The sequence below is a fragment of the Coturnix japonica genome, chromosome 8, assembly GCF_001577835.2.
Source record: "Coturnix japonica isolate 7356 chromosome 8, Coturnix japonica 2.1, whole genome shotgun sequence".
In the NCBI taxonomy this organism is placed as follows: domain Eukaryota; kingdom Metazoa; phylum Chordata; class Aves; order Galliformes; family Phasianidae; genus Coturnix; species Coturnix japonica.
In genome coordinates this window covers 19,476,504-19,488,775 of record NC_029523.1, presented here as the reverse complement: position 1 = coordinate 19,488,775, position 12,272 = coordinate 19,476,504, and the positions used below count along the sequence as shown (strand labels likewise).

At 41.3% G+C, this 12,272-nt stretch overlaps 1 protein-coding gene across 1 annotated transcript; it reads right to left on the bottom strand.

Annotated features, from left to right (window-relative positions):
- Positions 1-318: 318 nt before the first annotated feature.
- Positions 319-12,103, bottom strand: CMPK1 (cytidine/uridine monophosphate kinase 1). Its single transcript, XM_015870489.2, has 6 exons — positions 11,886-12,103; positions 4,881-5,027; positions 4,288-4,440; positions 3,307-3,383; positions 3,129-3,225; positions 319-2,693 (listed from the first exon to the last, which is right to left on the bottom strand). The coding sequence occupies exons 1-6, from the start codon at positions 11,958-11,960 to the stop codon at positions 2,652-2,654; spliced, it is 591 nt and encodes a 196-aa protein (XP_015725975.1). The 5' UTR covers positions 11,961-12,103; the 3' UTR covers positions 319-2,651.
- Between the last annotated feature and the right edge of the window lie 169 nt (positions 12,104-12,272).

Genomic DNA, 12,272 nt, shown 5'->3' with positions numbered 1-12,272 from the left:
TCCCTTGTGCACACAATTTCCAGCACTACCACTGTGAAAATATAAGAATAATATATAACAAATCTATACAAGCAAGAAAAGATACTCATTCCAAAGCCATTAACCTGAACTTACCCAATGCCAAACAGGGTCTGCAGCATTTTAGTTTTGATGGGCAAAGCTGAACTTCTATAGACATATCCATGTGTGTGTATGCATGCCAGATGTATGAAGTGCGCATATATATATATATATATATATATATATACACATACACACATAGCACTACTGTATGAAAAATACCCCTTATGACAGAGAACTGCAAGCCAAGCACTTATATTAAGCCACAGAACAAAGTTTATTGTAACTTCTCAAATTCTTTGTACAGTTTTGCTGCTAAATGGGCATGACACATTGGCATAGTACCTTCAATCTTCATTTCAATCTTATCTCCAACTTGAAAGAATTGGTGACAATCAGTGGCATCTTAAATAAATTAAATGACAAAAAAATATCTAGCCTTTGCACAGACATGTTACAATCCACTCCTAATTCAATATTGCTGAAACATTACTTAAAAAACAAAGTGAACAAAACAAAACCAACTTTTCTATAAAGGTTTTGCTCGTTTCAGCACTTAAATACACAAAAGTATATCATGAGAGAAAGAGCAGTACACTGTTCTCAGCAGAATCTGCAAGAGCCAGTAACTTAGAAAGAAAGGTTATTAAATCTCTAAGTAGATAAAAGAATCCTGCTTGAAATCTTGGGAAAAAAAAAAAGTCTTGATTTTAACCTTTACATTAAAACAGTCTCACTGGATCCCATCCTCCGTCAGCATACGTATAGAATAAGATTTACATTCCATGATTTATTTATTTAAGGGAAAAATCTGTAATGCAAAAGCTTTAGCCTCCCACACTCACAGCAGTAGTCATGGTCCATATATTCTGCAGTAGTAAACAGGTATTTGTGCTCAGTACTCTGCTAGAATTACCACTGAACCAGAAAAGAAACTGTAGTTTACCATTTGTTTCTGTACTTATCTCTTGCTTAGTCCAACAGCCTCAGGAACCTCAGTAAAATGAGAGTTCATGTACACACAGATCTGCCAGCACAGAGCAGAGGACCAACACATCCAGTTCTCATTAGAAGCTAGGCTAAATTTAAAGCTATCTTTAAATAGAGAGCAATCAATAAAGAAAAGCTGAACCCCAACATTTCCAAGCTGTAATTGGCAACAACCATTAGCGTATCACAAACCAACTACAGTGTCAGTTAATGTAGCAAGACAAATCGTATCACTAAAATTAGTTAAAACACCCATCTCAACTCTTCTGCTGCTTTCTTTAGTGAAAGCTTAGGGCACGCAAGGAATGCATGGTTGGGCCCCCATAGACCTGTGCATACTAGTCTGATGGGATGGGGGGATACTTTAAACAAAAGGCAGGATTACATACCTGTACAAGTATTTAAAATGCTGCTTGTTTCAGCTATTGGCTTCTCCTAAATATAATGGCATCTAACTGCACTCATTCAAGAGAATGTGATAAAGCAGGATCGAATCTGTTTTAAGGGAACAGAGCTTCCTTCTGCAAGACATTTTCCTTTTGTTATGATGTGGCCAACAAAAAGTGCAATAATTTATAATCTTCTCAAACATACAGTTATTAAAATTACACAATTTTAGGGAAACAAATTCACAAGTTTAACCATAAAAATATTTCCCCAGCGAATAAACCTTAAAGCATTCAGTTACACAGTATTGCAATAATTATAATACAGAAAATCCCTTCTAGTTGTTACAAAAGACAGAAGTGTTAGAAGAATTTGCTTAATGTACACTATTTAATAGTTCTGCACCTCGTGAAGGCCGTGCTCTAATTAAAAACAAAACTATCATTCAAAATAAATGAGTATGGAAATACTGACCTGACTTAAAAACTGATACCCTCAGCATTTTGGAAATGAAGATAAGGCATAGCCCAGGGCCATGTCATCCAGGTAGTTGAGAATTTACAAGACAGTTTACACCCAGAATCATAAGACAGCACCACTTTCCATTAAGTACTTTGTATGTCTATTGCTGAACAGCATATTGAGTAGTTCCGTGAGAACTACAGAAGCAGATTCTCATACTAACTGCAGTTTTACCTACAGAATCCATGTTTGGGGATAACAGAGAACTTGGTGACAAAAAAATAACACTCTGGAAAAAGAAAAAAACAACCAAAAAACTGTCTCCTCAATTTGGTCCAAGCATCCAAAAGACAAACAGGGGCACTGCTTAATGCTGCTGCTTAAGTGATCATTAAGAACAGGTGTATGGCAATAAGGAATAAGAAGGGCTGCCCCTGGTAGGCACAGAACCGTGACAGAATAGTCTCTTCAGAGAGATGTTTTAACTATGATTTTGCTGTGTGAGCAACTGAACTTATACTAATGGAGAACCACAAAACTCATAAGTAGAGCCACAAGAAAAGATTTCTTACTTAAAAAAATAAACCAAACAGATCCATTTTTAATTAACTGCTTTCCCAAACTGTCATTTGATATGTGAAAAGAAAGAAACCAAAAAAACACAACATAAAACAATTACAAAGTGTAGACTGCAGTAGCAGCTATTCAAGCAAGATTCAAGCACAGATTTAAATGATCTTCCAAGCTGGAAATTAGCCTTCTTTGTCAAATATTTGTACAACTTTTTCAAAGACCTAAAAAAAAAGAGAAGGTTATTAGTTTTATGGAGCATTAGGTAAACAGTCACTTGAAATTAATCCAGAACACAATAATTGATAGCATTTAAAGATGGTTTTCTTAGAATTTCTACTGATTATTTAGTAGAAAAATTTGAATCAGTTCTAGGAAATGGGGACTTAAGTATTTCAAAGTTCATTAATGTGGAAAAAAGGCCAAGAACAACAAACTGTTACAGAGAAACACTGAAAATCTGTTCAGTCTAGCTCATGTTCAAGCAGAAATTGATTTCTTAGTTATTCCCATCTCAATTGGCTCTTCAAGGGTAAAAATGAAAGCTCCACAATCTCCACCAGTAACAAAGTGACTTCACCAGCCATACACGCATCTAAGAAAAACACAATACATACCCTACTACTGTCACCTCCATATTTTTTGGCTTATATACTTACTTCATCAACTGATTTAGAGGCATCCACTCTTCTAACTTTTCCCATTCTCTCATATAAGTCTATTATAGGCCTAGTCGACTGCAGATATGTATGAATTCTAGGAGAGAGAGAGGGGGGAAAAAAAGCATTACATAATAGAATTAAAAGAAAAGAGAACTGAAAGTTTGGGATATAGTACCTCTTTTCCAGACTCTCCCGATTATCATCACTCCTGCCACTGCTCTTGCCTCTTTCAAGACAGCGATTAATACATATCTACAAAAAAAAGCACCAAAAGGACGATCACAACCAAGAACTTAATGTGCCATCTGAAAAGCAGGAACAAACATAGCATCCTGAATTAATAGCACATCTTTGAAAAACAAATCTAAATAGCCTTGATGCTCAAAATACCATCCAGATGTATGTAACCCAGAACTCACAGAGAGTTAAATAGTGAAAACATAAGAAACATCAAATTCTGCAGTGCACAATTCAGTTAAAAAAAACATCTATTTAATCAGAAAATTGGACCAAAAAAAGAGGAAAGACTAAGATGTTGTGATTTTTTATATCAGTTTTTATCCCTCAAGGGCCCTGACATATTTTAAAGACAGCGTATCATGGCATTATTAAAGGGCTGATGTATCACTGTCAAAACGTCCTTAAAATCTAATGACTTGTTGAGTAAAATGTTGATTGTCGGGTACCTACATCACAGCTCATAACTATGGACATTAAGATGTATGCTGTCACCACTGCAGAATTAAAGCAAACATTGCTATTAAATTGATTTCAGACTGAACAAGTACTCTGAAATCCTTAAGAGTAAACACAGCAGCGTCTTCTGACAATAAATCAAATAATTGTTTGTTATATTTAAAGGTTTTATAAACTCTCCTTGAGAACTAAATTGTTTGAGTTGTTTCTTCAATGTAATTTATCTGTACAAGATTATACCAAGTGTAATTACCCACTTGCTATTTCAAAAGCCTGCAGTTTTTCATCTGCAAAAACAGGCTGCCAAAAATCCCTGAAACTCATTGACTGCGTTTTATTTCTACTCCTACACCAGTCTATTAATACTGGAAGATTCACTACCCAACAGTTTTATTGTTCTTCTTGAATGATTCTCACAATACAGCAAGAAAGGAAGTTACAGCCTAACACACTTCATTACCTCATTGTCGCAATCAAAGAAGAGAACAAAAGAAACATCCGCCTTTCCATCCATAGTCTTATTCCAGCCTTGAAGATTATCTTCATTTCTGGGAAAGCCATCAATCAAGAACTTGTTCTTCTGGGAATTTGCAGCCATTGTTTGATCCATAGCCTGATAAAAGAATTCTAATCAAGACCTCCTGCACAGGCAACTATTTATCAATTCCTTAATCACCTCCAAAGTATTCACATATGAAATTAAAAAGCATTTATTATGGAATTATTGCAGATTTACAAGGTATTTTTTGTTTCATCTTCAACACATTCTAATTACTTCATCGATGCAGCAATGGAGTTCCATTTCAAACTGACTACACTATTTCATTAAGCTTAGAATCTTCTTAAGCCCAGCTTTAAAAGTTTGTGCTCTCCAATATTGTGTAACAGCACATTGCAGTACAAGATGCCAAACCGTCCCTGGTCTATAGTTGACGCCGATGAAAAGATCTGATAAAACAGAAGGATAATATGGACAGTTCTCTCAAAATACTGCCACTGCTTTGTCACTTAGCCCGCAAGAGTGAATAAGCAAGGAAACAGCCCTTTCCTTACCCTCTTCAACAAGCTGATTGTTATTTCAACTGGTACAATTTCCCCCTCCTTAATGTAGTTCTCAATGAGTTCCCCATATTGTGAGCCTGGCCTCTTCCGTTCGTCTCGAAGGAGGTCGCCAGCAGAAAGGTGCGTGTAGCCGTACTTCTGAAAAGTGCAAAAGAAACAGGCACAGATACCCTCGAATTAGTACACATGCAAACTTACATCAGTCAACAGTATCAGCCACATTTATCTTTGTATTACCACAGAAAAACACAGGAAATAGCAGCTTGCTAGTGACAGATGTATTCCATCTTCAGGATGCACAGAAAGCACAATGAGAGATTCCTGGGAAAACCAGTCAGCAGGGCCTTAAGACAGACATTCATGTCCTGTTTCCAAAGGTAGCACTGTCACATTGGAAATATGACCATCTCAAAGTCCCCAGGGTGTTTCTTGAAACGTTGCATTGTACAATGAGACATTTAGCAAACTCCAGATTCTCTCTCAGCTACACCCCATCCCACACAATTTTACTGCTTAGCTTCTTCACTTGCTAAATCATGACTTGATCTATTGACTAATAACCACCAAAACAGCAGAGATCAGGTCCAAGTCTCTTGATTTGGGATTGGCGTGCAGGAAAACAAACATCACGACCCTCTTCTTTCACCTCAAAGAATAGTTGAAAGCCTTGCTAAATGCAAAGCGCAGGTGAAAGTTGTTATAAATGAACCTGTCAGGCATGCACAGTCATAAATAGACAACTAGCACAAAGCTACAAATGTGTTGTTGTAAAAAAAACACAGATGTGCTGTTATAATGGAAAATTCAGAGCACGAAACATTAAATGTAAACATAAATGAGCTTTGGTCAGCTCATTTAATACCACCAAAGAAGTAACCAAGCACACTCCTTGGGCAAGTATACTGCATAAAAACAAGCATAAAGACATCTCCTTGATGAATACTTAAACTAAACAGGCAATAAAACAGCAAAGCTGTTTTATACGCTGCAAACAGAGCACACCTATACGTACTCGTCCTAAAGTTTATACACAAAACAAAAGCAGCAGCAAATTACTTCAGGGTTATCAGCTTGGCTGCAGCAGCTTCCAAAGCAAATTTCATAAACGGTGCCTGAACAGGATAATCAATGTGACTAAACGCACGTTAAGGCTGTGAACTTGGGATTTACAAACTCGGTGACTGGACTAAGTACAACAGAAATATTACACAACCCACTAAGTGGCTTTAGAAACATTTCAGTTGCTTTCCAATTTCACCCACAAAAGCGTGGAAAGTTTGTTCTGCATAGTCCTAATTTAAGAAGGGATATAATTACCTAAATCTCCAAAATGCTACACATCTGGAAAGAAAAGGAAACAAGATTTTGCTTTAAGTAACTGTGAAGAAAAACCTCCGCTGACGTCCCCTGTAAGCTCACTGTACTCCTGCTTTCATGTGTATTGCATTTGGATATGCTTATTTAACTACAAATCTGCATATTAACTATGGACTACAGACACTGTAAACCAGAGTAAATCTTTTCTCTTAAGCAAGAAACCTTACTCTGACGAATCCTAAATTAACATGGGCTTCTCTGTACAGTTAAAGAACGATGATATTTTTAACGTTAAGTTCCCATGAAGAAGAAAACAGGAGGAAAATATAATCCCTTCTGTTTTAGAGGATTACCAACCCATCTGATTTGCTTTGGCATGTCCCTTCTCATGCAGAAAAAGGAACTGGAGTCAGGCAATTTTTGGTATTTTCTGTCCCATGCAACAACAAGCTGGATTATTTCTTAAGGGATGAACAGGAGAATAAAAGAAGTGTTGCAGAGTGCTGATGTATAAATGGAGTTGTTTTAGATAATAGTAAATTGCCTTCCAGAGCAACCTTCGGAATGTATTAACCAGGCAGTAAGGAAAATAAACTTCTCCTTCAGTGGCAAAACATCTATTTGTTAACTGCATGGAACGCAGGAGCCAAGGACAACATGTCAGCTTCAACAACACCAACAGCACAGACAGAGGCTGGACTGCTGCTCCACACATAGCAGGCTTCAGAGATGCAGTGCTCACGCTGCTCTCTCCAGTCTGAATCAAGCCTCGTGTCCAGGACACAACGTCTTCTTTCATCTCGGGCAAGACAAACCCTCAGCAAGAGTCCTGAGCTAGACCAAATCTCAGCCTCCCCAAGAGCTTGCAGAAGAGATTGCAATGTTCCTGCACAACAGCTGGGGCAAGGCACTCACGTCTTACAAGTCTGCATAGAAAGAAGATATTCCAAGATATATTTCATTGGTAAGTTTTCCCCTATGCTAGCTGGCAGGCATGTTGTTCCGTGACAAAACACTGAATCAGTATGCAGCTACTAAACAAGCTATTTTCATTGTTTTCAGAAGTGTTTTTATATTTAGGGAACCATAATCCAGTCCCTTACAAAAATTAGTTGTCAACAAAAGTCAAAATCTCATCTGTCTTCAGCACCAGGGCAGACACCTTCTTCCTTTGCTTTCAAAGGTCACAGTGGAGTAGAAAGGCAAGTCCAAGGCTCCAACAATCCCAGCTGAGAGGTTTTCCTTTAGAACAGCATTTAGCAGCGCTCTATAAAACAGAGGAAACCACAGCTTGCTTGTTCTTTATACAAAGACCTGGAAAAGGCCATTCCCGCTCAGCAGGGCAAACTTGGACTGTCAGCCAGGATTTGCAACTTCTGCTCCACAGCCAGAGCAAGTTTCACTTACTGTAAATACAATAAATAGATTAATATCAACTACCGATGAGAACAGATGAGTCATATCTATGCCACTCCTGAACAGGGCAGAGTTCACTCTAGCAACTTTCTCAATGCAGTAGGACAGGATTTGCAGCATGGATCAGCTGCTGCTGGGACTCCTCCTATTGCCAGTGTGTTCAGGGCACAGGAGTTTCCTCCCAACACAGCAGCATCCAGAGAGTTTGAAACCTCCCTGAGTGAGCAGAAGCTAAGGAAAAGAAAAGAGCAAAACAAATTACCACAATGACCTTGAATCCTATCTCGGCTTATCATTGTTAATCTGAAAAACGAAAGTCAAAGGGCTAAACAAACAGAATACAACACTTTTATTGCCCCAGTTCCGGCTTGTCATACCTTAAGCAATCTTACTAAACCACCACAGTTTGCTTTATTTCCTCAGGTGTGCTCTTGGAGAACTAGTTAAAATCAAAATAGAACCTTGGAAAGCATGAAGTCCTCATACTTTTTTTGTTAATCTGAAATGTTTTGTCTGTGCCATCAACACGTGGAAAGAGAACTTAAGGGCATAAATCATATCATAGCAGCCCTCCTCCTGCCCGCTTCTTCCAGCCAAAAGCTATTTTCCTACTTAGAGATATGCTCCTGCCTCTGGGGAAAAACAAAAGCACGAGGCAAAATAGAACACCACAAAAAAACACAAACCCACAGCACATTAACAAAACAAAACACACAAAGGAGATCCCACTGACAGCGCCTCCGGAAAGAGGGGGCAAACAGAACACCCCAGTGCTGCAGGAATGTGGAGCTCAATGAGATGGTTGAGAAAGCTCCAAATTCAATGCCCAGAGAGGAAGCCTGCTTTCTGTGAAATGGAATCATATAGAGAATAAAGTCTTTAGAGGAGAAAAAACAGATTTCAACAATCAAAACAGCTCCAAAGTTCAGGAATAAGAAGTCACATTCCAGCAAACAATGATGAGAAGTTCACAGCTAACTGGGCTACTCGGCACTCTTGGAAGAGATATGTGAAATTGAGTTTAAAGCAAATAAACTTATACAGTGTTTTTATCTCACAGAATCACAGAATGACCCGGGTTGGAAGGGACCTCGTGGATCATGTAGTTCCAACCCCCCTGCCTGGCAGGGCCACCAAACATACACCTTTACTAGATCAGGTTGCCCAGGGCCCCGTCCAACCTGGCCTTGAACACCTCCAAGGACGGGGCATCCACAACCTCCCTGGGCAGCCTGTTCCAGGGCCTAACCACTCTCCTAGTGAAGAACTTCCCCCTAACATCCAACCTAAATCTTCCCTCTTTTAACTTAAAACCATTTCCCCGTGTCCTGCTATTGTCAGCAAAATTAAAGAAAGCTAATGCTGGTTCTCAACAGACTTCCAGAAGACAATTAACACATGACAGCAAAGGCTGAATCTACTGCTGCTTCCAGAGGAGTGTTCCTGAAACAAGTTTGTAAAGACTTAAATTATAACTCAACAAAAGCATTTTCCTTTTGTGCAGATTTGAGGAATATGGTATTTTTTTCCTTGACTGTATCATAAATGTTCTCGTGAGACAAAGTTCAGAAGTCAGCAATAAAATACATTCATTTTGTCCTGCACACGCGCAATAATCTCACCACCACTAAAGATATGACCTTCGTGCACTTCATGGTGTTTATCTCAAGCACATTCATTCAGATACCATCTGAAATACCTCCTCAGATACCGTGCCTCACCCAACAAGCTACACACCAGTATCAGGTGTCAAAAGCTTCCTTACTGTGGGAGGTTGCAGGCTGGTTCAGCTGTGTCTTTAAACCTTAACTGCAAAGATAATAAAACCACATCACCTGTTGCTCCACTGTGTCAATGCCCACTCCCACCTGTCACTGCAAATCCTTCCCTCACATCGTTTCTCCACTTTGGGCCAAATATGACAGGAATCATAGAATCACAGAATGACCCGGGTTGGAAGGGACCTCAAGGATCATGTAGTTCCAACCCCCCTGCCTGGCAGGGCCACCAAACATACACTTTTACTAGATCAGGTTGCCCAGGGCCCCGTCCAACCTGGTCTTGAACACCTCCAAGGACGGGGCATCCACAACCTCCCTGGGCAGTGGAATATACCCCTAGGAGGGGCTCTGCAAGCTGAGGTCTAGGTTTGTGGGTGAAATCTGCACCATAACTGATGCCATTTCCTTTTTCAGACAACTTAAAACAGTCAGCAAAACAATTATGACACTTTATTGAGAGACTGTTCCTACACATGGTTTAGTGGGCATGATGGTGATGGGATGATGGTTGGACTAGGTGATCTTAATGGTCTTTTCCAACCTTATCGGTTTTGATTCCAATATGACTTCTAGTCCAGTGTTACTGTTGTTATTAATAAGACCACTTGAAGCTCATAAAAGCTCACCTCAGCAAAGTGAGCCTCCTGCATGTGATGTGCTCCGTCCCAGATCTGCAGAACATACAGCAACTGAGAAGTATTTATAGCACATACTGACTTTTTGTTGAGAACAACCTTCAGATTTAAAGCAAGGCACGGGATCGGATTCATTCTTAACGTAAACTAATATTAATCAGTTTATGTATACAACAAGGATGAATGAGGTTTATTATGACTCAGCCACTGCTCCTTTTCTCTGTGGCAAGTTGCCAATGGGGTCTAAAATCCCAACAAAACTACGCTTACAACCTGAAAGCAGCATTGATTGCACCAAAGCTGTTTGACTGCCTGCATCAGGGCTCTCAAGGGGCTTGTGAGGACCAGGCCAAAGGCGTGTGCTTAGAAAATCTGTTGCTCAACAGCACCTCAATTGCGTTTCACCCACGTGTCTGTACTCGTGTTCTTATTAAGATTTTCCACCAGATTCCTCTTCAGACCCTCCTCAGACTCCCAAAAAGCAAAGCCAGCAACTCCTGCACAGGATGGCAGGAGTTTCTTCTCATGCAGTGAATGGGACGTGCAGGTTTAGAGCAAGTCTGCATTTATTAGCTTTTGGATTTCTCTTGCTAGCCTCAAAAAGGAAATAAACACAGTACAAAGTGAGTTTTCTGTTTCCGTTTTTAGCTCCTGTTTGAATAGAAATGACTCATTAGAATCCTTCCTATGAACACAGTCTTTACCAAATTATATTAACCTATAAAGCCAAAGGCATTTATGCTTCTAAACACATGGTAACAGCCACACGAGGCATTTCAGCCCTGAGGCTCCACTCATGGTTTGGCAAAAGCCTTTAATGACAACCTACAACAATTCCCTACAGTTTAAGCTCATTTGTTTGCTATGTACCAGAGACAGATTGTGACCTTACCAAAAAGGCTTTAGAAACGCTACGAACCTTTCATCCCACCCACTTAATGGAAAGGAATAAGCCGGTTTGAATAACAGCCTATAATCTGAGGTTAAAGCCCTTCAGAACTCCGCATCAAGGCATTTTGCAGCGTGGATCAGATTCACATAACTGAGTTACTCCATACAGAGGACAGGGATACAACAGCACAGGGAACATGCAGCATAAGATCTAGGACACACGTGGCTGTGCCAGGCTTTGTGCTTTGATTTCTTCCTTCCATTATTAGACTCAGAAACACAGGCACTGCTGTAGTATATCATTCCTTTCAGCATGGGTATATAGATGCGTTTGGAAGCATTCAGGCATTAAATACTGCTATAATTACCCACTGTTAAGGTGGATCACTATACAATAACTGCTAGGTTTGTTTTTTAACAGGACAGTGCCCCAACACAATATACACCTTCCTGTCTTTAGTATACGACACAAGTAGGTGACATATATAGGTAAAATACAGCAGTAACCCTACAGAACACGCTGTGACCTCTACCACGGCACTAAGCAGCCTCCGTTCACAAGGTGCAGCGCTGGCAGCAGCACAAGAACTGCCCCCATTGCCCCCCATATCCCCCCATTGCCGCGGCCTGTCGGCTCAGCCCCACGCAGCGCAGGCAGACACCGTCCCCTCGCTTATAGGGGCGGCTGGGGCCGGACACCACGTATCCTACAACCCCCAGCATGCCCCGCAGCAGTGCTTGCAGAACCCCCCCTATAGCCTTGCCGTGGGGCATGCTGGGATATGTAGTCCCGCAGCCCCCCACTCCCACCCCCCACCAGAGCTGCCTACAACCCCCAGCATGCCCCGCGGCAGCGCCTGCAGAACCCCCCTATACCCCCTGCCACGGAGCATGCTGGGATATGTAGTCTCGCAGCCCCCCCCCAACCAGAGCAGCGCCCGCTCCGCCGTCCTCACCTCCACGATACGAGCGCATTGAGTCCCTTTACCCGCCCCGGGCCCGCCGAGGACGAACACAACGACGGGCTTCATGAGGAGCAGGAGGCGGCGGCGGAGCAGCAGCAGGACAGCGGTGTGCACCGAGGCCGGGACCGGTGATGGGGCTGAAGGGGACACACCGCCAACCGCCGAGCTGGCCACACAGCCGGAAACTGCTTCCGGGTCCCCGGCTCCGGCCCTTTAGGCCCAACCCAATGATGGCGGCGCCCCATGTTGTCATAGCAACGCCGTCTCGCCGGACTGCGCATGCGCGCACTCCGCCCCTTCGGACCGTTTGTTAGAATAGGGGCCGTTTTTAAACCGCGCTGGCGGTTGGTTCCCCGGGGTGCGCTCCGATTGGTGGAG